This window comes from Perognathus longimembris, chromosome 9 (genome assembly GCF_023159225.1).
Source record: "Perognathus longimembris pacificus isolate PPM17 chromosome 9, ASM2315922v1, whole genome shotgun sequence".
NCBI lineage: Eukaryota > Metazoa > Chordata > Mammalia > Rodentia > Heteromyidae > Perognathus > Perognathus longimembris.
Genome location: NC_063169.1, coordinates 1063696 through 1087116, shown reverse-complemented (window position 1 = coordinate 1087116; position 23421 = coordinate 1063696). Strand labels below are relative to the sequence as shown.

At 48.7% G+C, this 23421-nt stretch overlaps 1 protein-coding gene across 1 annotated transcript in view; it reads left to right on the top strand.

The window, feature by feature from the left end:
• LOC125357775 (adhesion G protein-coupled receptor B3-like) overlaps nt 1-23421 on the top strand; it is a 76508-nt gene that overhangs the window by 43031 nt on the left and 10056 nt on the right. The window contains exons 9-11 of the mRNA XM_048354694.1: nt 116-310; nt 5612-5680; nt 9804-9912. Of these exons, the coding sequence (XP_048210651.1) occupies nt 116-310; nt 5612-5680; nt 9804-9912 (373 nt within the window). The remainder of the gene's footprint in view (nt 1-115; nt 311-5611; nt 5681-9803; nt 9913-23421) is intronic.

The following is a 23421-nucleotide window of genomic DNA, read 5'->3' as shown; positions in this document are numbered from 1 at the left end:
CACCGCCAGGCCGTGCACAGCCAGAACAGCTTCAGATCCCGGGCCGGAGGGAGCTCGCCCGCGGAGCAGTGCTCCCGGGGATCCTGACGCCGGCTCCTCCTCGTGCCCCTCACAGATCAAAGAGCACCTGGCCAAGGGGCAGCGCACGCTGGCGGGCGACGGCATGTCCCAGGTCACCAAGACGCTGCTGGACCTGACCCAGCGGAAGAACTTCTACGCCGGCGACCTCCTGATGTCAGTGGAGATCCTGAGGAACGTCACCGACACCTTCAAGAGGGCCAGCTACATCCCCGCGTCCGACGGCGTCCAGGTGGGTGAGCGGTGCCAAACGTGGGGCTACTGAAGACGGGGTCCACGGTGGGCCCTAGAGGCCCAGGGTGCCCGGGAGACTCCCCAGCCGGGCAGAGAGCTCGCCGGGCCTTGGGCCGGGGAGAGGGCAGGGGTGGGAGGGGAGGGGAGCAGGAGGCAGGGGGAGGCCCTGGGCTCCCCAGAGCTCCTAGCACACCTCACTTCCCAGAGTCGCTCCGAACCGCTGCATCCTTGGCCCTAACACTCCAGGAGACACGGAGCCAGAAAGGGGGTGGAGTGTTTTAAGCCCTCAGATGAAAGGTCTACTGGCAAGTTCAAGGTGACCACATGGCTACTCCAGTCCCCCTCTTAATGGCAACGTCTTGCCCAAGAGGCTGTTAAAAGTCCACCGGGCCTGATGAAAGCACGTTAACCATTGCGTGCAGAGAAGACCTAGCTCAAGAGTTCTGTGCAGACTTGTTATGAGGAGGAAAAATGATACATAATTTTGTAGAGCCATTGCTTGAAAATGTAAGACAGTTAGTGAACATTCTGGATAGGAAAAGAAGAAATTAAAGAACTTTCCCCAGTATTTTCTTTTTGGTCATGGAACACTGGAGCATAATTTATCATTTGTTCTATAATAAAATGTGCGATTTTGTCTTGCCTTTGCCATTAAAACAAAGCCAGTTGGAAAAATCAACAAAGTGTACTTAAAGCAAGGCTCTTTACTTATCAGATTTTTTTCCCTTCTGCTTCTGGGGTTTGCACTGAGAACCCTTGCGCTCTTTCTCAGCGTGCTCACTTGGTTGGCACTCTACCACTTGTGCCATGCCTCCAGCCTAGCGTTTTGCTGGTCAGTTTGGAGATGGAGTCTCCCTGCCTTTCCTTCCCGCTGGCTTGGAACTGCAATCCTCTTGATCTGTCTTTGGAGGGGCCAGGTATACAAGCAGGAGCCAGTGGCACCCAGCTCAGATTTAACTCTTTTTCTGTTGTAGCCTAGAACGTTAGTCTTGCCAGGAGTGCTGAGCTACTTCCTGCCTTGCTTGGGTGATTTTCTTCCTCTGTTTCCATGTAAAGTTCACGGAAGCAACGATGTAGCAAGAACTCCCCTGTCAGGTCCCGTTTCCCTCCAGCCTTCTCCTTACTCGGGAATTTCTGCTTACGCCCGCCTGGAAAATGCGGAAGAGTGTTGGCCTTTGTTGGTTTTAGTTTTCATTAGCAATGGAGGGAAAGAGGAAAGGAGGGCTTCCTGGACACCGTCATTCCTGAGCGACCCCGGTGCCCTCACTCCTGTAGAGCGTCATTCCTGAGCGACCCCGGTGCCCTCACTCCTGTAGAGCGTCACAGATCAGTACGCACGCGTGGAAGGCGTCTGCCGGGGCTGCACGCCACGTCCTTCTCAGCATCCGCTCCTCGTGGAACGATGGGCAAAACACGTCATGCGTGAGGCATATTGGACAGGACATTAATACCTGAGCATTTTTCGGTGCCAGTACTTGGCTTGAACTAAGGGCCAGGGCAGTCTCCCCTAGCCTTTTCCCTTTTTCACTCCTGGCATTTTTGCTGGTTGGTTGGAGATAAGGGTCTCGTGAACTTTTCTGCTTGAGTTGGCTTCAAACCGTGATCCTTAGGGCAGGAAAGTCCCCGAGACTCCTATCTCCAGTTAACCACCAAAAAAGCCAGAAGGGAAGCTGTGGCTCAAGTGTTAGAGCAGAAAAGATCAGAAACGGTGCCCAGGCACTGGGTTCAGGCTCTAGAATGAAGACTGGGGAAAGCGGCTCTTGAGCGGCTCTGACGAGAGGATTGGGGGTTGGGGGTGCGCGCCATTGCCGCACACCCAGGAAATGATGCCGTTCTCTTCTGCTCCAATGACTCTCTAGGTGATCATCTTCATGTCCTCAGCTCAAGGCCCGGGGCTTCGCTTTCTTTTGCTTTTTTCTGTTTGGCTTGCTTTATTTTGTAGGTTTGGGAGAAAACTTTCCTAGGGAAATGCTTGTTTACAGTTCCTAAATGCCAATAGGCCATTCTATTCTTGCCGACTTATACCATTCAGCCCTGCCTATCATAACCTCAGCTAGGAAAATTTTCATATAGATAATTTTAAATGAACTTAAAAAGTAGGCATAGAGCCATGCAGCTTCTGGGAGGTCTGCTATCTATCCCATTGATGACTTTTCTCAACCTTGCTTCAGGAAGGGCCATCGTGAACCTTCCTCCCCCGCACGAGGCCCCTCGCGGGCGGTGCTGGCTGCGGAGGGCGCTGTGTCTTGTTTATTCATCAAAGTGTAACTTGACAGACAGAATGGTGCTTAAGATAAGATGGATTTTGTTTACAAAGGGAGTAAAAGAGACTGGGCAGGAGGATGGAAGGAGAGGTGAGGAGGGCTGGCGGGTGGGACTGGAGGGGAAATTGCCTTTTGTGACTGGCACAGTGAAACAAGTCAATGTTTAGTGCAGTTGAAGCAACGCAGCCCTGGGAGGCTGAGGGCCTGGCTGGCTGTCCCCCCGCGGACCCCGGCTTCAGCCTCAGCCAGCTCCGACCCTGTAGCCCCGCTTTCCCAGGGTCTGACTCCACCGTCACAGTGCCGTCACCCCAGGTCTTCTCAGGAGGGGTCCCGGGCCCCCGTCACAGTGCCGTCACCCCAAGTCTTCTCGGGGGGACCCTGGGCCCCCCATCCCACTGGTTGCACTGGGTGACCGGCTCCCTGAGGAAAGGGAGCCCCACTGGGCCCGTGCTTTGTCATTCCTCTGGGCCAGGCTGCTGTGAATGGCTGCGCCCCCCTCCCTCAGGTTTCTGGGGTCCCTTGGCCCTTTCCACAGGAGGGCCCACAGCCAAGGGCCGGTGGTCTCTGACCGCAGGCTGGAAGAAGCGGGTGTGCTGATCCCGCTGACTCGGTGGCTCTGTCCCCCGCGGGCAGCACTGCCCTCCTTCCCCCCCGCCAGCCCGTCTTCCTCCGTGGCGGCTTCCACGTGGCTCCTCCCGTCTGTGGTGATGCCACGCGCATCTCCCGTCTCCCCCTCTTCTCGCCAGTCTGGGACTGCGTGTTGCGTTTGTTTGCTGTTCCCGGGGCCGTTTCCAGCCTCCCCTCTTCCCAGCCTCGCTTCATGGCAACTCATGTCTTTGGTTTGAGTCTGTGTTCAGAATCAGCCTGGGGCAGGCATTCTGTAAGCCAGGAGGAACAGATGACTCAGTTTCCCCACAGTTAACCTCACCCTGCCCCAGACAGGCAGGGGTGCCTGGCGGCGGCCCGAGGGCCTGTGTCTGGAGAGGATCACAGCGGAGCACGGGGAACTTCCTCCGGAGCCTGGACGGTAGCACGCGCTCCTCTCTGCTCTGCGTTGCTCGTGTCACCCTAGGTGAATAATTCATGCGTTCTCAGGGCCGCCCTGTGGTGATTTGGAACCGTGAACTGAGAGGCATTGCTTTCATCTGGAAATTGTGTGCCTTAGCCTCGGCCTTCAAGTGCGATGCAGGTGGCTGACCCCTTGTCACCACACCTTCCTGGGGACCGAGCTGTGCCCCCAGAGGTCGAGAGGCACTGGCCCACATTCCTTCCCTCTGCCGTCTCTTGTTAGGGCGTCATGCATTTTGCATGAAGGTGGCGGCCGGGTTGGAGGACTTTGCTCAGCTATCCATCAGGCCCTGAGCTGAGACCTGCTCTGCTGGCCTCATTAGCAGCACCTCCCCTGCGGAGCTCACCAGCCGCGGGCAATCAGGGAACCTGAAGGTAGAGTAACAGCTCCGTGGACGAGGCCCTTAAGATGGTAACACTCCAAGCAAGAAATTTTAAGTGGGAAAAAAAAGGGCTGTTAGTGCAGAAAGGTTAAACAAGTCGAAATGTGTTTCAGGACTTGCAGTCTCTTCTGGCGTTTTTTTTTTTTTTTTTTTTCAAAAGAGCTGCCTCAAAGACTCTGCAACTTTTAGAGAGGTTATAACTCCAAACATGTTTCTGCTATGTGATTGCCAGAGACTATTAAAATCACCAGCACAAATAGGGCAACAATTAAATATAGATGCGAGCAGCTTCCAAATCACAAGAGTGGAGGAAATGAAGCAGCGTTGCTTTTTGTCAAACAACACCCAGGTGAATATATTTGGAATTAGATGAAAACCTAGTTTTGAAAAGCTAGAGGGAGAGGAAGAGATAAGACTGGAAGTGACGGTTTCCACCCTGCATGGGGCGCTGCCGTCAGCCGGGCCAGCGAGTGGGGCTTTGCTCCTGAACTGCTTCCACGCCAAGTAGAAAGGCTGCAGTCCCGGGGCACACCCCACCGCGCAGACCCCACCGCCAAGGCCCAAGGGGGGCCAGCAGGACACGGGCGGCTGGCGCCTGTAATCCTAGCACCTCAGGAGGCTGAGATCAGAGGATCGCGGTTCCAAGCCAGCCTGGGCAGGAGAGTCCTTCAGACTCCTGCCTCCAGTGAACCGGCAAAAAGCTGGAAATTGAGTTGTGGCTCAAGTAGTAGAACATCTGCCTAGCAAGCATGAGGCTCTGAGTGAAAATCCCAGGATGCCAAGTGGTGGTGGTGTGTGTGTGAGTGTGTGTGTGAGTGTGTGTGTGTGTGAGAGAGAGAGAAAGAAAGGGGGAAACAAGGAGAGAGTGGGAAAAGAGAAACAGTAAAGAAGAAAGATGGGGGGAGAGAGGAAGTTTATTAAGCATTTCTTATGTCTCCTGTGGTCATGGGCTTTTTCCCAGAAGCTTACACTTCTCTCTCTTCCTTCCTCCCCCCTTTCTTTCCATTGTGATAGTATATTACTTTGCGTCTCAATCATCATCTGGAAAGAGCACATTCTCCAGTAACATCGTTAAAACCAGCTTTCATAAAGCACGTTTTTATTGAACATTTTCGATATATCCTGTAAAACTGGAAGTAGAATAGCAAGAAAGAGCAGAGTTCCCTGCATCTGAGGGCGCCTGTGGCGCTTCCGCTTTGCCCAGCGTCCAGGGCTGTCTCCGAAACGCTCACGTCCGTCATCGCAAACATGGTTGTAAGTGGACAGGAAACTAACAACAGGACAATCAGAGGCGACTTTCATGACAGACAGAACAAAACCCGTTTTTAAGGAGTCACTATACACTTGCAAACGGTATCACCTAGAGAGATTGCAATAGGACGAATAACAGTAATCAAGCTTTCTCCTAATTGCTTCTGGAGCGGAGGAAGCTATAAAGTCATGCAGGAATCCTAGAGTGACCAACAGCAAAGGGAATATGGAAAAGTACTTACAGAATGACCACATACTCATTCCAAATGGGGCTTGTCAGAAAGTATATTCTTGCCTGCAATACTAAACTACTTTGTCTAATTTAATTTACAGAACTTCTTTCAAATAGTTAGCAACCTTCTAGATGAAGAAAACAAGGAAAAATGGGAAGATGCACAGCAGGTAAGGTTGGGGTGTTTGAAAATTTAAAATAAACATGGTTGAATTCTATGCAAGAGATGCGTAAAGAAATGAATGGTCTGCTACTCTCCATAGATAAAAGGATTGGAAAGTCACTTCAGAGGCTGGGGGTTGGGAGCTCACACCTTTAATCCTAGCTCATCGGGAAAGTGAGATCTGAGGATCATAGTTTGAAGCCAGTTTATGAAAATGCAATCTCTAATCAACCAGCAAAAAGCTGAACGTGAAGGAAGGTATGGCTCAAGTGGTAGAGCACCAGCTTTGAGCATAAAAGCAAGGAAATAGTGCCAGGCCTGAATTCAGTACTGGCACAAAAATCATCTTAGATGATAAAATAATAACTTTAAGGAAGACAAATGAGCTGTTATAACATCACTCTGCTAGACAAATGATGTTTATGCACGCGGAAGCACTGAGCAGATTTAAGCGATTTGTAACATTAGAGAACATGTACATAATAACTATGTGCTTTAGTTACCCATTCCTTTCCTGTCTGTAGGCAATGGGAAAGTTAGAAAATCTGAAAGCACCCATCAAAACAAAAGTGTGTGTATTTATTGACAAAATCATTTGTATCTAATCCAGTGGCATGTAACATCTGGGTTATAGCCACAGAGGTGCCTTTTTATTCATGGAAAAGAGTTGTAGAAATGACTTTTCATAAAAACATGCGTTCTGAGTGTGGATTGGTTTCTGTCTTCCCACCGCGGCAGAGGTTTTCGCTGGTGTAGCCGTGGTTTCCGTGGGCTGGGCCAGGCCCGTGGCCCGTGGTGTGGCACTGCTTGACGGCGGGTGGGAGTCGGGTCCCCGGATTCCAGGACAGGTGGGTTACATTGCCCAGCACAATCCGGGAAGTGGAGGCGTGGCTCAAATGGCAGAGCGCCAGCTCTGAGGGAAAAAACTAAGGGACAGAGTCTAGTCCCTGATTTCAAGCTCCAGTACTGGTGTGCGCACGTGCGCGCACACACACACACACACACACACACCAAGTTGTCATCATCAGGTCGAATCTGTGTTCTTCTGGCTGTGCAAGGGAAGCAAAATCGTGGCTTCATTTGAGTTCCTGCTCTGTGCTTTTCTGCTGGCTGAAGGCCGGCTGGGCCTGGGCTGTATGTGGAGGGGCTGGAGTGCACCCTGCTCCCTCACCACTGAGAGAGGAACCGTGGGGTCCCTCCAGAGCCCAGCCGGGCAGGCCGGAGACCACCCAGCACGCATGCGTTTAGAAGAACTGTATGGCTTCCTGCTGCAAACAAGGCCGCACTCACCAGATGGGGCCTTCGGAGCAGAGACAGAATGGTGCTGGGACTCAAAGCCGTAATCCACCAGAGCTGTGATCTGGAGTTAGCTCTATTCATGTTGCTACTCATTTAAAAATTACTATTTAAAAGATGTCTTGATTGTACCCACATAAAAGGGCTACCACGCTCATTGCACAAAAGGGGGACCTATTAAGCACTTTTTCAAGGAAAGGTGAGGATACTTAAAATGTATCACAAGCAGCCGGGCACTGGTGGCTACTCAGGAAGCTGAGATATAAGGATGGTGGTTCAAAGCCAGAGGGAGCAGGAAAGTGTGTGAGGCAGTCATCTCCAGGTAACTATATAAAACAGCTAGAAGCGGAGGTACGGCTTGAGTGGTAGAGCAGCCTTGTGCAGAAAAGCTCAGGAACAGTGTCCAGCGCCTGAATTCCAACCCCAGGACCAGCACAAAACAAGAAAATAGAAAGAGGCAGGAAGGAATTTTCACACACAGTCTTTAGTGTGAGCAGCCTCTTTGTCTTATTTTTCAGGAGACGGCTCAACAACAACAAAAAACACATAAAATTGAGCTACCTCTGGATTTGGGAAACTGGCTGGTTGAAATTATTTTTGTAAGCAAACTATCTATCTTTAAACAATTAAGAGAGCCAGTTCAGAACGTCTGCCTTGGTTATGAAGGGTAGAACTGTTCATATAAAGCAACGTATCCTCCTGAATTGAGAAAGATGCTTTTCTGGCTCCCTTCTAGACACCAAACAAGGTTGCTGTAGTTGCGAGTCCATTTCAGCCCATGGTCTTTGCATTTCATTATTCTTGGGGGCAACTGCACTCAGCCAAGCCCATCCCTAGCCGCTTTCACCGTTTCACAGCGTTGCTCAGCTCGCTCTGCCGGCTGGCACTCCACCACATGAGCCACACCTCCGTCCTGACATTTTGCTGACTGCTTTGCAGTTGGAATCCGGTGGACTTTTCTGCCAAGGCCATTTTCAAACTATGGTCCTCCAAATATCAGCTTCCGGCGTAGAGTTACAAGTACAAGTCACTGGCGCTGGACAGGATTCTTAGTTTTAACTTATTCCTGTACTACACACATTCTTATACAGAAAAGAGGACACATACATTAGTACTGAGGAACTTTAGGCCCAAAGAAATGTCATTCTCACTGTTGGAATGAGGACGACGACCTTCCAGGATTCGTGATTAGAAATCAAAGCATAGGAAACAACCATGACTGATGTCCCAAGCTTCCCGAGCATCATTTGTTTTACTCTAGAGCTGTCTTCACCCCAAGTTTTAAAGAGCAATAACATTGTTTAAGTAGTCCAGTATCCAACAGTCCATATTGTCAAAACTCAGAAAGGGGGTGCTATTTTATTCTTATTTAACATTTAAAAGGTAAATAGTGATGCAGTTCAGCATGCCCTGTGTGCAGACGATGTATCTTGACCTGAGTCACCCCTCCTATAGTTCTCCCCGTCTCTCCCCAGCTGCCCGGGGTCTGGGTTTTAGAAGTTGGCCTGCCCCGGCAGCGGGCCCTGCGCTGGGCTCTTCCTCACCCGGTCCTTCAGCTGCCGCCATGCTTTCCCGGGAACCAAGGTCACCTCCGCCGCCCTTTCTGACATAAATACAGAGCAGCCGCAACTCTCCAGGCCACTTGCTCTCTCGGGACTAGAACCCGCAGCAGCTTAGCCCAACTTCCAAAGATTTCCTAGCTCGTGCAGACCTGCTTTGTAAACCCCGCAGGTGGTGCGTGGCACAATCCACCATTGAAGCGGTGTCCATTGCTGCTGCCACCACCCACCCCACGCAGGGCAAGGCAGCCCTGGTTCTGGGCGGGGCAGCATTGTGAGTCTCCCTGAAGTCCTCAGGCAGACAGAAGGCAGGATGAGATTCAGCCCGCAGCTAGACAGCCAGTAGCAGATGAGCAGAGACGCTCACTGCCACAGGCCTCAGCAAAGGCGCAGCCATGGCGCTGGGCTTCCTAACCTGCAGGTTCTGCTCATCTTGCCTAAATGAGTGTAACAATCGTGGATTTGCCTTTTGTGTGTGCATGTGAACTGTCTACATCGAAACTATTATTACAGTCCTAAATAGATTGCCAATGCTATTCATTTTTTGATCATAATCACTAGAAATAAATGTTTCTTATTCAAGATACTTGTGCAATGTCTGTAGTATTTGTAAATAGTCTTATGATAGCAGTAGCAATGGTTTTCTTCTTCCTGTCCCCCCCCACCAGATTTTTTCTGTGCTGGCACTGGAGCTTGAACTAAGGCCTCTCACTTGTCTTTGTTACTCAAGGCTGGTGCTCTACCACTTGAGCCACAGCTTCACTTTTGACTTTTTGCTGGTTAATTAAAGATAAGAGGCTCATGGCTTGTCTTGCCAGGCTGGTTTCAAACTGTAATCTCTAGATCGCAGCCTCACGAGTAGCTAGGATGACAGGCGTGAGCTGCTGGGACTGGGCCTCTGTCCCCCAGATGCTAAAATAGAGGGGTAAAGAGCCTGATTTCAGTATTTATGACATATGTGTAAGCAGGAGAAGGAGTTCCCCAGAAATAAAGTTGTGCTATTCTTGAGTAGACCATCTGCTAGACATCTTCAGTGTCCTTGGGCTCATAGAATATTAATTAATGCAGCGTAGCCACGCAGGTTCCTGCTGAGTGACAGCCGGTGTCGTTGTCAACTATCAACGAACACCGCAGCTGTCGCCAGCTGCAGACATTTCTCAGATGCAGAAAAGCTTATTTGTGACCTCATTCTGTGGAGTTTTTCCTCTTTCCAGTTCTATTTTCTACTTTCTAGACTTTGCATCCCATCTAACTGTTCTCTGCTTGTTTTTCTAGATTTATCCAGGCTCAATAGAGTTGATGCAGGTGATTGAAGATTTTATACACGTTGTTGGCGTGGGGATGATGGACTTCCAGAATTCATACTTAATGACAGGAAATGTAGGTAAGAAGTAGGGTGTTTTTGCAAAACTCTTCCTGAAAGTAAAAAACGGCTCACAAGCAACTGTGTCCCAAGGGCTGGGCGGTGAGCGGTTGCTCAGTCCTCCAGCGGGCGTGGCTGAAGGCTCTGTGGATACTTGTTGCTGAGTGGAGGCCACCCGCTGTGTGCACACACACATATGTTCCCACTCCCAGGTGTGTGCACCTCTGTCCTCTTTGTGTGTCTGCAGGTGTGGGGGGGGGGGGGAAAGCTGTGCTTTGTTCTCTTTTGCCAAGTGCTCCTTGTCATCCAATTCCACTTGGGTGTTTCCTTCCTTCCTCCCTCCCTCCCTCCCTCCCTCCCTCCTTCCCTCCTTCCTTCTCTCCCTTCCTATGCTGGAACTTGAACTCTGGCTCTGGGCAGTGTCCCTGAGCTCTCTTAGTCAAGGCTGGTGGCGTCCTACCACTTGAGCTGCCGCTCCACTTACAGCCTTTTGGTGGTGCATTGGAGAGAGGAGGCTTGGAATTGCAATTCTCCTGAGTAGCTAGGGCTGTAGGCATGATCGCCAGCACAGGACTTCCAACTGAATTTTGAAATGACACTCTCTAGTGACTCAGGGAATAGCACGGTCTCGGATGTCTCCTGTGGGTTGCTGATAAGCACTGGAGTTCCTTTGTGCTGTCCATCCCAAGCAGGGTGACCCTTCCAGAAGCCCTGGAGGGGGGGTCACGAGGCTGGGCCTCAGCAGGGACACAGGCATGGCATGCATGCCCGCTCTCCCTCGGATGCCTTTAGCCATCAGAAATACCGAGAAGCCAAACTTACACACACGACTGTTTGCTGCCCGGTGTGCTTCGAGCGACAGGAGTTGTAGATGTCATGTGACCTGTTTGTCGAAAGTTGTAAAAATTGGCAAGAGTGAAGAAAAGTCTTCCTGATTATTACCTGTAAGGATACAGGTTTGGTTCATGTTGTGTGTGTGTGTTTTAAGACTCCTCTCTTGATGTTACTGTGAACCAGAAAGGTTTCCTTCCATTTGCATACAGTCATTGTCTTCTCCTAGAGACCACTGAGCTATAAGTAATGATGTCTTTGAATACATGCTTTTTCTCTCACTGTTCTTGAGAATGTTTGCGTTTTCGTGGGTGCTCAGGGAGACCCACGTGGTCAGTCAGTCCCCTCGCATGATTCCAGCGGTAGGACGGGACATCTTGTCTCTTGTGACGGATGGGTTGGGTGTTTGCTTTGTGCTTCATTTCTTCGGAGGTCCTGAATCCCCGCGAGAACCGCTGTAGCACCTGTCACCCGTGCGGCCTCAGGTTGTAATGAGGAGGAGCTGACTATTCACAGTCCTCCTGGTGTGAGGAAATGTGGGGATCTCCACCCACGAGCTTGTGTGTCCGCGGTGTGCACACATTTGGTGCCGCATGCCCTTTTCATGCCCCGCCTCACCAGCGGATCCCAGATATGTTAGTGGTTGTTGAACCAGTGTGGGGACTCACACCTGCCTCCAAAATGAATTCCAGAAACTGCGCTGGTTCTGGAATGGAGTGAGCATTCCTTTTCTGAGGATGATGAGAATCAAAAGGAAGCAGGTACAGTGTCTTTCTGAGCCTGACTTCAATGTGAAAGTTAGACCTAAATGATAAACCTATGTAACAACATATAGAGGCCCTTGCATATGTACACAAGTTAACTGGCTGAAGTACAGGATGAGGAATCCTGTGATTCCTGGAGCACAGTTGCATTTGCAGTTTAACAAAATGAATACCAGGAAGCTGGGTGGGGTCAGGGGTCAGGAAAGGGAACTGGTGAAGTCAGTGTACCTGTGTGTCAGTGGATACCTGTAGCTCAAGGCGATGGGCTGGGTAAGGACCCATGGGGAGACCAACGGACTCAAGGAGAGACACCAGACTTGTAAACTCACATTTTGAATCAAACCCTCTTTGTAGAACTACCTAAAGGAAGATTTTAAAAATTAACTACAAAGAATAAATATAGGATCTTTGTCAAAGGATAAATGTCAACATTACGGAAAATGGAAGCTCACAGGTCCTTTGCATAAATGGCTGGGAAAAGGAGGGAAAGAAAATTGGGGGAAAATGGTTGTCTGAAAGTTGTCTGATGTAGAGAAGGGGCAGGGAGTCTGTACAATGCAGGCTCCTTGGGGGTTTCTCAAATGACCAGGCGGGCAGACCTCGCTGTGGAGCAGACCGGGCGTCGCCAGGCTGAACCAGGGTGGGCAGGGACACCGTCGATTTCAAGTAAAACCCATGGAGAAAAGCAAAGAACAGCTACCATGTTGTCCTCATTTTGTCCAGCTAGCATTTAATTTTTTAAAGCATTGCTAATTGAAAGCATTATAAGATGGATACCTGGTACTTGTTCAGAATGTGTTTGGAAAATCTAACAAAACAATCAAAGAGAATCTCATAATTTGGGCTTAAAGTGGGCCCTTTTTAGTAACATTATATCAAATTATCCATAGTACTAACACTATATGCTATACAGTTCTATTGTCCATAAGCTAATCATCTTCTCCAAGCACTTATTAACCATTAACTTTCTTTTGACTTACTATGATTTGCAGGTTTGAAATCTTATATATTATTTTTGTAATCAGCTATATTATCTAGGCTTGCCTACTTTCTCCAATATCACTAAACTTTTGGTTATATAGTAAGCATATTTGAAAGCAACTTAATCTTTCAAGACAAAAAAATAAAGTCAGTATCATTTTACATGGCCTCATTTTTGTATGTGGATAATGGGTTTGTTTGGCCTTATGATTGCTCATTCAGCATTAATAATTATCCATATTTTAAAAAATTGCATGTTTTGTCAGCTACGTTCCTAAGCATCATTATAGTGGCAGATCCAATATTTCTTATTTATTGTTAATTTCCCCATATACTGGGCCCATAATTAACACGGAATGCAGTTTGGTGATGAGATGAATGCAGGTAGACATAGTTTTAAGGAGTTTCCCAAGCATATGCACTATTAATCAACCTGACTAGCGTCGGTAATAATCATTTACTATTGTCTGCTTCATTTTATGCAATTTCATTTTAGTACATACAAAATGTAATTTTGTAGTTCTGTCTGTATTCCCAGGGTTTTCCAGCGAGGACAAGTGTAGAATTCTGTGTTTTCGCTGCTGCAAATTGAGAAGTGCATGAGTTGCCACCAAGGTGCCTTACACCGCATGTGCAAATATTAGGTATCCAATATAGAGCTAGTTACACTAGGCACAAATGTGACAACCACACGCGAGCACACAGGATGTTGCAGATGAATGGAATCTGGGCAGGGATGAGTTCTTCTTTGGCTCTTTCAGTCCCATGTGTCGATTCACCAGTACAAGGTGTCTTAGTCAATGTCACCTTCTTCTATTCTTCCCTTCTCCTCGAAGCTCTTATTCCTTACAGTCATTTTCTTCCATGTATTCGGCTAAGACTCATATCTTTCAAAGAGGATACAAATAACTTTTTCATAAAGCCTATATGTATAGCAATCTCATTTTTTTTGTGGACTCTAGGGTCTAAAAGAGAGGGAGACTTGAATAAGGAAAAGCAAGTGCCAGAAAGATAATTCAGTGTAGCAAGTCTCAGAGCCATACTCATAGCCTATTTTAAATGTCACCTCAACATTTCTATTACTTGTTATTAATCAACTTCTGGTTTAGGCAGAGTGAGCTGAAAGTGGAGATAGTGCAAGGAGGGGCACAGATGTAAAAAAGTAGAATAATTGAAATACTGGAACTAAAAAAGTAAAACAAGCTGCAAAATAATGCAAGCCACAGGGCCCCTGTTGTGGTAATAAATGCTGTCTCCTGCTTCACCTCTGAGAGCATTAATCGTCAGAGTAGGGCAATAGCTTATGTTTAGAATCGTGGCTCAATCCATCAGATGAAGGCACTATAATCTGATTAAGATGGAAGGAAAATGAGTAACGTGCCATAGAGAGATTTTGTTTGAAAATAGTTCAAATGAAAAGTTCAAGCTTCTTGGCTCTGAAACGTATCCCCATGTATATTGGCATTTTGAAAAATGACATTTCTTATGTGCTCAAGTATCTATGGACTTATGATATCTACCTATGTGTGTGTGCACACGCGCGTGTGCAGTGTCCACAGTTGCATCACTTTTTCTCAAGAGAATGGTCTGAAGGAGCTTGATGAGGGACTGGGAAAGAGATCTGTAGCCGAAGATGGAAGAGGTGCATGCACATAGAACAAAAGATGACATTAAATATGGAAATGTGGTGAATATAGACTTGACTTAATGAGCGCGTTCTGTGGACTGACCCTGCGGACAGAGCGCATGAACGCTGGCCGGCGCGGGACTGGGGGAGGAGCCACTCCTGGGGGGCCTCGGGGACGCGAGGGGGTCTCAGTGAGGAGCCACTCCCAATACACCTACCTACCTGCAAACTCAAATCATAGGAGATGACTAGGGACGGGCTTTAAACCCAAGGCTATCTCCAAGTGCAGAATGTTAACATGATCACTTTTAAAGAATTTCAGAAGTAGCTTTACGTTTCAACCCTAAGGGTCATGAGATTCTGAGAAGTGTCATTTTATTTCTTCTCAAGGAAACCCATAAAACCAGAGCCTTAGAAAAATTCTGGGTACGATAGTTTTCTTTATGACACTAAACGCCATTGTCTGTTCTTGGTTTGGATCTATAAAATATTGAGCTTTTCAGACTGAACATTCATATTTGGTATTTCCTGAAATCGTATCCAAATTCAATTTGAAAAATGATATAATACAATTTCAACATCTCCATTTTCTCCACAATGCCTTTTCACCAACATCAAATTTGTTATTTCTTAAACTCACAAAATTAATAGTGTCTTTGATGTAGCATCTTGTTCTTCAGTTGAGGGGCTAGCTTTTGATCTGATGATGTAATTATGTGAATGAAATGTCTTCTCTTTCCAGGCTGATTGAATTTTCTTTCTGCCATTGCATAGTTTGGTGGTTCACACGTTTCTATCTCCCACTTAATTTCTTGATTTAAAAATAAACCTCATGTTGACACTGATTGCCCCAAATACACAAGATAGCATCTACGGTGCGTATTTGCAGTGCCCGACACCGGCTTGCATAGCTAACCTTGAGCGCAAGCCTGTGAGGCATCCTTCCACCGTGCTAGATCACCAGAGCAATCGGGGGGTTCTCAGATAGAAAAAGCTATCGGGGCAAGAGTTTGTACTGTGAGCGTCCCGGCTCTCCAGGGAAAGTAGTTGAAGTGTAGTTTGTCTGTTGTCTGTTGGCTTGATTGGTTGTCGGCCTGCACGCGAGGTGAAACTCAGGCCCGGCTGCTGTTCCTTACCTTGTTTTGCTCAAAGCTGGCACTCTACCACTTGAGCCGCAACTCTTGATGCCAAAAGCTGGACTGAAAGTGTGACCCGGGTGGCAGAGTGCCAGGTGTGAGCAAGAAAGCTGAGCAGGAGTGGGAGTCCCTGAGTTCAAGCCCTGGAGCTGGTGCGCGCGCGTGCGTGTGCGCGCGCGCACACACACACACACACGCACACACATGATAAACAGAATGATCTAACAATTCAGGGATACAAGTGAGCTCCTGCCACCTCTATAAAAATCCCAGGTTGAGGTGCTAGCTGGAGTCAATACAGTAGATTAGCTGTGATTTGTGGGCTTCATTCACTTTAATAGAACTCAGATTTTACTCACTCTTCAGAGTAATGGCCGTGTGTGATTCTAGGTTCTGGTGATTTCTCAGTGAGCAAATTAGATGATGCTTGTGGACCTTACGTGTTATATGAATGGAACATGGCACACAAATACCATTCAACTTGCCCGCGGGCCAGTTGCTCAGAAATCAAAGAGCCCGCTGTGGTAGGGGACAGAGAACCAAGGGCGGAGACCCCGAAGGCAGGTACAGGGGATGGGGGGTGCAGGCCTCTCCTGTCCCTGTGGGGTGGGATGGGGGGGTGCAGGCCTCTCCTGTCCCTGTGTTGGGGGGGATGGGGGGGTGCAGGCCTCTCCTGTCCATGTGGGAGGGGATGGGGGGGTGCAGGCCTCTCCTGTCCCTGTTGGGGGGGATGGGGGGATGCAGGCCTCTCCTGTCCCTGTGGGGGGGATGGAGGGGGTGCAGGCCTCTCCTGTCCCTGTGTGTGTTGGGGGGGGGGGGTTGCAGGTCTCTCCCGTCCCTGTGTGGGGGGGTGCAGGCCTCTCCCGTCCCTGTGGGGGGGGGGGATGGTGGTGATGGACAGGCCTGTCTCCTGTGAGAGCCCCATGCACACAGACTTCCCGGGGAGCTGGAGGCCCAGTGGCTGCAGACAGAAGGACAGCAAGGACCCGGTGCACTCGTCGAGGGCCGGCAGCTGGCCAGCGGCGGTCAGCACCAGGCTGCGGGACAGGTGATGTAGGGTGGAGCCGGTGTGGGCTGTGGCAGAGAGTGACCGCGGGTCTGGAGAGGAGGCAGAGGTCCTGGAGGTTTCACGGGGAGAAGGGTGGAGCCTCCTCTGCACTCTCTAAAAAGCAGAGCATCATAGACCATAGGAACCACGAGGGGATGTGGAGCACGCGGTAGAGCAGCGCAGAGCATGCAGGGGCTTGGCCCAGCTGACGATGGAACGAGTGATAACATGTTTTCATCATGGAGCTGGCAGAATATGAATGGTTCTCACTAGAGGGTAAATGGTGGGTGTAGTGGCATGCAAAGGTGGTCTTAGCTGCTCCACAGGCTGAGACGGGAAGGTAGCCCAAGCTTAGGGATTGCAGAGGAGCCCAGTTAACCTCCCAAGATTCTGCCTTAGAAACAACAACAAAAACCAGACCCAACAAAACAAAACACGGAGACTCAAAGAAATGTCTGGGATTTCTAAGAAATCAACTACAGAAGACAGATTTATATATAAATCTAACAAATTTAGAGACTATTAATATCTTTAAAGGTTATAGGTCAGAGCAAGCTTGTAGATAGATAGATAGATTGATTGACTGATAGATAGATAGATTCTTTTTCCCAAGTCCAACACACATCCTTACTCGTGCAGCTGAAGCTGATTTGCTTTTCCCTTTCTCAGGAAAGCGAATCCATTTTCTCCACAGATGCTATCAGCATCTTGTGATCCTTCCACCATCTGCATGCTTGAGCAGGAGCCAGGATGAAATGTTCATAAAACGATCTGATAAAGCTATGATTCAGATGGAGCTGCCAGTTAGCAGACGAAATGAACTAAATTGAACTTTCACTGCCATATAGATAAAGTCATGGAGTCCTTTTCAGAAGGCTCTTAGGGAAGTCACTTATGGAAATCGACCAAGTTCAACTAGACACTAGTCCATCCCATTCTACTTTTTTACGATCATTTTCTAGTTCAGTGTTTATTTCTACTTCTACTCATGTCCATTTCTTTTCTTTTCTTCTACTTTTTTATTATCATTGAAGTAGTTGTACATGTGATTTCAATACAACCTGTAGTTGGATCAGTGACATTCTTTCCTCATTTTCTATTTGTATAGTTTTTAAAATTTGAAACATGAGCATTTGTTATGTAGTTTGGATAGATCATTGTACACTCACGTCATCTCTGCAACGCAGTACAGTATTCTTCATGACAGGGCTCGGGCAGGGTTGAGACCGAGAACCTGAATGGAGAATGCGCTGCTCCCATTGCGAGGTCTCCCATTGTCCGCTCCTTCCAAGGTGAGCTGGGGTGACAGGTGATTAATGCTTTCAGGTTTATCTAACCTGCCATATATCACTACACGCAAAACACCATGGTCCATTGAGTCATTATTAAATAATGCTCTTCTTCCTAAGAGCATTTAAAATATTTTAATTCTCTCGTTTCTGATTCACATTAAAATGCCCTAAGCCTCTCTTCTATCCTACCCCCCCTTCTCATCCTAACCACCTTCTGATGTAAGTATCTCAGACAGTCTCTAGGTCTGCAGTGGTTTTTGCTCCTTTATCATCATTTAGTTTTCCAGTAAGAAGGAACAGGAAATTTTACAATTCCTCTTTTCTTATTGCAGTTAGGTATAAATCATCTGAGTGCACATTTTAATACATTTTTTAAAGAATCCCATATCCGAACTTATCCCAAAAAACTCTTTAAAAAGTGACATTTCAGTGCAATTGACAGAAGGAAATGTTATGTGTTTCTTCCCGTGCCCCGGGTTTTCCAGGTAGAGCTTTAGCAACGCTTCTCTTGTGTTCTGTAGCGCTTTCCAAATCAGCGCTCCCACAGAGCTGGTGCCACTTGTCCTGGCGCTCGGCCGCTCCGTGGGGGCATCAGCACGATTGTCGCGTGTCAGCGCCTCTTGTTCAGGGCGAAAGCAGTTCCCCCCCGCAACCCGGTAACTGAAAATTAAAGGTGTTATATTACTCTTTTCAGGCAACCATATTGGAACTTCTTTCTATTATATAAAGACATTTATATGACAGAACTATATATACCAATTTTGCCACTGGTGCTGGGCACTGGTGGCTCACACTTAAAACTAGCTACTCAAGAGCCTGAACTCTAAAGTTCGTGGATGAAAGCCATTCTGGGCAGAAAAGTCCCAGAGACTCTTATCTCTAATTAACCAGCAAAAATGCACATGTAGAGGTGTGGTTCAAGTGGTAGAGCAGTGGATTTGAGAAAAGCCCAAGGCCCTGAGCTCAAGCCCTATTCTCCATCAAAAAAGAAGAAATGAAGAAAGAAGAAAGGGAGAGAGGGAGGGAGGGAGGGAGGGAGGGAGGGAGGGAGGGAGGGAGGGAGGGAGGGAGGGAGGGAGGGGGAAGGAAAAGGAAGGAAAGAAAAGGAAAAAACTTCAGTATCGTTTTCACTTTTTGTTATTGTTTTGGGGTATTTTACATGTGATTCTAGGGAAATGTTACTCATATGTTCTATGTTGCTATATCAAAGTAAAATAACTCCTGACCATTTGTTTTCTTTTTATAGTTACAGCAATAATCTCCATATATGCCTATCTTATTAATATCTTAATTAGTTTTTCTTGTTTATTATACATTTTTAAAGGGTAGTTTAGTGGTACTACCCATCAAATTCTTTAAAACGCATGAAAATATTGTAACTGAGTTGTTATTTATTCATTTCCTGCTCCTTTCAGAACAAGTCTCTGCTTTTAAGGCCTACCCATCATTTCTTGGATTTTGTATTTGCCAACTCAGGGTCTATGAGTCCCGAGGAGATCACACAAAACCCAGCTGGAAAGGTGTGCTAAGCAGCTGTAGTCACGAGTGGGGGAAAAGAGAGAGGGGTGGGCTTCCAGCACAGGTGTGGGTGTGCACAGGACCTGTGTGTGTGCGCGTGTGCGTGTGGGTTCTGCGTCCACTGGATTATTGGGAAAGGATAAAGAAAGCAGTCCACAGGTAGGAAGCCCTCCGACAGTGGGATTTGGGTGGGAAATGGACTTGGACATGCCGACCTATGAGCACACACAGGAGCCAGGTTTTGTGTCCTCTCCACGAAGAGCTGGCTCTTCTGCTGAGCTGCCCCGGGTGGCCTCCAGTGCCACGGAGGTGTTGGGGTCGCTCTCTGGGAATGGGGTGGGCTTCCACTCCGTGAGAGCTGTGGCCTAGGCCTTACGTAGGGAAAGGCTTTCTGGAGGGTGGTAAACATCTGCAAACAAAATGGCCTTTTACTTCTGCAGAGACATTGCCCTTACCAGGCATCGGCGTTTTCGTGTTTCCCGGGGACTTGGTGCTTTTGAGACCAAGGCTCTCCCAGTCTGCTAGCCTGGCACTCGCCGACCGGGAAGTTAAAATGCAGGGCCTATCAGAAGCAACGCTGGAGTTTATTGAGGTGACTTCGTGTCTGCATGGGTTTCTGTAATGCCGCGGGGGCCTCGTGGCAAGTGGGGTCCTGGCCCCCTTCCCGTGCGCCCCTCCGCGCGTCAGGCAGGTGTCACTGCGGGTCTGCGCGCTGGGGAAGCACCGGCCCCCTGCGGTCTCCACGGCAACGCGTGCTCGTCTCCACGGCAACGGCGCCCCGCCTCTCCCCATCCCCGCCCCCCTTCCCTGCGTTTCCCTTCTGGAAAGCCGTCCTGGGTTCCACCGAGAATCCCATGCGGGATCTCTCCTGGTCCCCGCCGCCGCCTCCGCTGGATTCGGGGCGGGAGGCCGGGGTGGGGTGGAAAGCGGGACCTTCCAGCTCAGCTTCAACACCACGGGGCCTTTGGTCCGCGCATTGGAAGATGCGCCCGCCCCGCGGGAGGCAGAGCTGGCCAGCCCGAGCCCCAGGGCGGCCAGCGCGGTGCCCCCCGCCCCCGCCCCGCCCCGCGGCAGAGCCCGGCCAGCCCCAGCCCCAGGGCGGCCAGCGCGGTGCCCCCCGCCCCGCCCCGCGGCAGAGCCCGGCCAGCCCGAGCCCCAGGGCGGCCAGCGCGGTGCCACCCCCCCCCCCCCCCCCGCCCCGCGGCAGAGCCCGGCCAGCCCCAGGGCGGCCAGCGCGGTGCCCCCCCCCCCCCGCCCCGCTGCGATCCCAGCCCGCGGGAGGCAGAGCCGGCCAGCCCGAGCCCCAGGGCGGCCAGCGCGGTGCCCCCCCCCCCCCCCGCCCCGCGGCAGAGCCCGGCCAGCCCCAGCCCCAGGGCGGCCTGGGCCCCCACGCCGGTGCCCTGGGCCCCACGCATGGGCCCCGCACGCCTGGGCCCCGCGCCTGCCCCCCACCCCCCCACCCCCGCGCCTGGGCCCGCCCGCCTAGGCCCCATGCCCCTGGGCCCCACACGTCTGTGCCCTGCGCCCCGCCGCGCCTGGCCCCCCACCCCCGCCTGTGCCCGTGCGCAGCTCAGAGCCCAGGTTATTCTAGATACCATTAAAGTTCATACTCTGAGTTTAGGGAGAAATTAGGCTTTTTACTCCCGAAGAATAATATCACATTTGAGCAAACATAGTGGAGTTGAGAATCCAACAATAAAGAGCTTTAGAGAGTGTATAATTTTACAATATGTGGCATTATATATAAGATGTGGCCGATTAACATAAAGCATTGCAGTTGCAGAGACGGAACAGTTCATAAAGAAATGATTTATACTAGGTAATACGGTGTACTCCCAAATACATGTTCTGAATTTAAACAAAATATGATCCATTGAAAAAAGTGATGGAGTGCTAAATGACATAGGAATCTATAATTGAGAGCAACGTACTGGAACATTTTCTTTGTCCTATTAATGTTTTCATAATCATTTCCAGTATCTGCTTATGCGACAGTTTACCTCTTCAAAATCTGAAACTTTCTCCTTTAGAAGTGCATGCTGCTGAAGAGAATTACCCCGTCTCCTTTTCTCCTGTGCTGTCTCAGCTTTTTCCAGACTAATTGCCCAAGTATTTGTAATTTGATTTTTCCCAACTCCCTCAAATAGTTTTCATTGTCCTTGAACTGGACTGACAAGAGTGATTGTCTTGGGTCTGGGAATGTGGCCTAGTGGTAGAGTGCTTGCCTCACATACATGAAGCCCTGGGTTCAATTACTCAGCACCACATATACAGCAAAAGCCAGAAGTGGCGCTGTGGCTCAGGTGGAAGAGTGCTAGCCTTGAGCAAAAAGAAGCCAGGGACAGTGCCGAGGCCCTGAGTTCAAGACCCAGGACTGGCAACAAAAAAACCAACAAAAAGAATGATTGTCTTTAAGATACATTCTGAAAACATGAAGTATTTCAAAATTATCATAGAACTTAAAAAACATGAAGCATTTGTTTAATTTTTCATTATTTAAGTGGCTGTATAAAGGAGATGCCATTTGACAAAGCAGATTAGCAGTACTACCCATCTTGATCAGAGTCACCAGTCCAACATGCTCAGCCATCATCCCCTCCCACCCCTCCCTCGCTCTTCTTGAGTCTGTGGGATGTACCTTGCATTCTTGTCTGCATTCTCCCTCTCTTCTCCTCTTCATTCATCTGCCCCTTTCCCCTTGGTCCCGATCCACCCCGTTCAAGTACTTCCTGGCATTTATGTTGCTGAACTTTGATTTTGCCTTTCTAAGGAATTTGAATTCTCTATTTGAATCTCCCTTGAATCTACACTGTATTAGTTAATACATTTGTATATACTTTCATACTACAAAACATATTTATGGGTTTGCAAGCTAAATGTAGCTTCCACACATATGGGAAAATATGCATCCTTTGTCTCTCTGTGCCTCACTGGCTTCATTTAACATAATTTTTTCCAGGTCTTTCCATTTCTTTACAAATGGAATGATATTCTTTCTAATAGATGAGAAAACTTCCTTTGTGTATATAGACCACATTTTACCGATCCGTTCATCCCTTGAGGGGCACCTGGGCTGATTCCACACCTGTGCTGTGGTGAACAGTGTTGTAATAATGGCTAGTGAGCTAAAGAGAGACTTCTCAGAAGGAGCAAGAATGGCCAGTAGACACATGAAGTAATATTCAACATCTCTGGCCATTAAAAAAACTCGGAACAATACTGCCATTCCATCTCGCCACAGTGAGAATGGCTACTATCAAGAAAACTACTATTGGAGCTAGGGATATGGCATAGTGGCAAGAGTGCCTGCCTCATCTACATGAGGCCCTGGGTTCGATTCCCCAGCACCACCTATACAGAAAATGGCCAGAAGTGGCGCTGTGGCTCAAGTGGCAGAGTGCTAGCCTTGAGCAAAAAGAAGCCAGGGACAGTGCTCAGGCCCTGAGTCCAAGCCCCAGGACTGGCCAAAAAAAAAAAAAAGAAGAAGAAGAAAAGAAAACTTCTATTAACCGATGCTGGCGGGGATGTGCTCAAAGGGGACACTAATACACTACTGGTAGGGATGTGGACTTGCTCAGCCACTCTGGGGGGCAGTGTGGAGGTTCCTCAAAACACTAAACACTGAGACGCCACCCCTGGGCATTTAATGAAATGACCACAGAGGACAGAGTGAAGCTACCAGCACAGCCATGTTTACTGGAGCATCAACAATAGTAAACTGTATGGAGTGTATGTAAATTGTCCAAAGGGGGTTTTCATTTGTGCATGTAGTGTTCGGCGATCAAATTCACCCCTCTATCATTCATTCTACCTGTCATCCACCTTCGAAACAGTTGTAGTGGGATTCATTAATCAGTTTTCACCTGTATGTGTGCTTTGTTTTGATGCTATTCCTCTTCATTCCCTCCTTCCTTTCTCCTCCACATTGCACTGGCTGTGCCTTCAAACAAGGCCTTTTCTGCATTTGGCCTTGTTGTTCATATTATTTTGTAATAATTTTGCCTATACAGATACAGAAAGATGTGCAGTGTTTGGTCTGCGCTTTGTAGCTACTTTTAAGTTTACTGTAGTAAAATAGGACTTTCAATGTGATCTGAAGGATGTGTGTTTGTGTATGGGAAGAAATATGTTGTTGTTGGGGTGTTTTCTTTTCATTGCTCACTTGTTTGTTTGATGATCCAAAGAGAAACGCCGATTTTCAGACTTCAGCTGCATTACTAGATTATGTCCAAAGATTGGGAAAGAAATGTTTGCAGATGATAAACTGCATTTGATTTCCTTCTCAGTCCCTTAGTTTATGATTCTGGCTGTAGATCCACGGTCTCATCTTGTC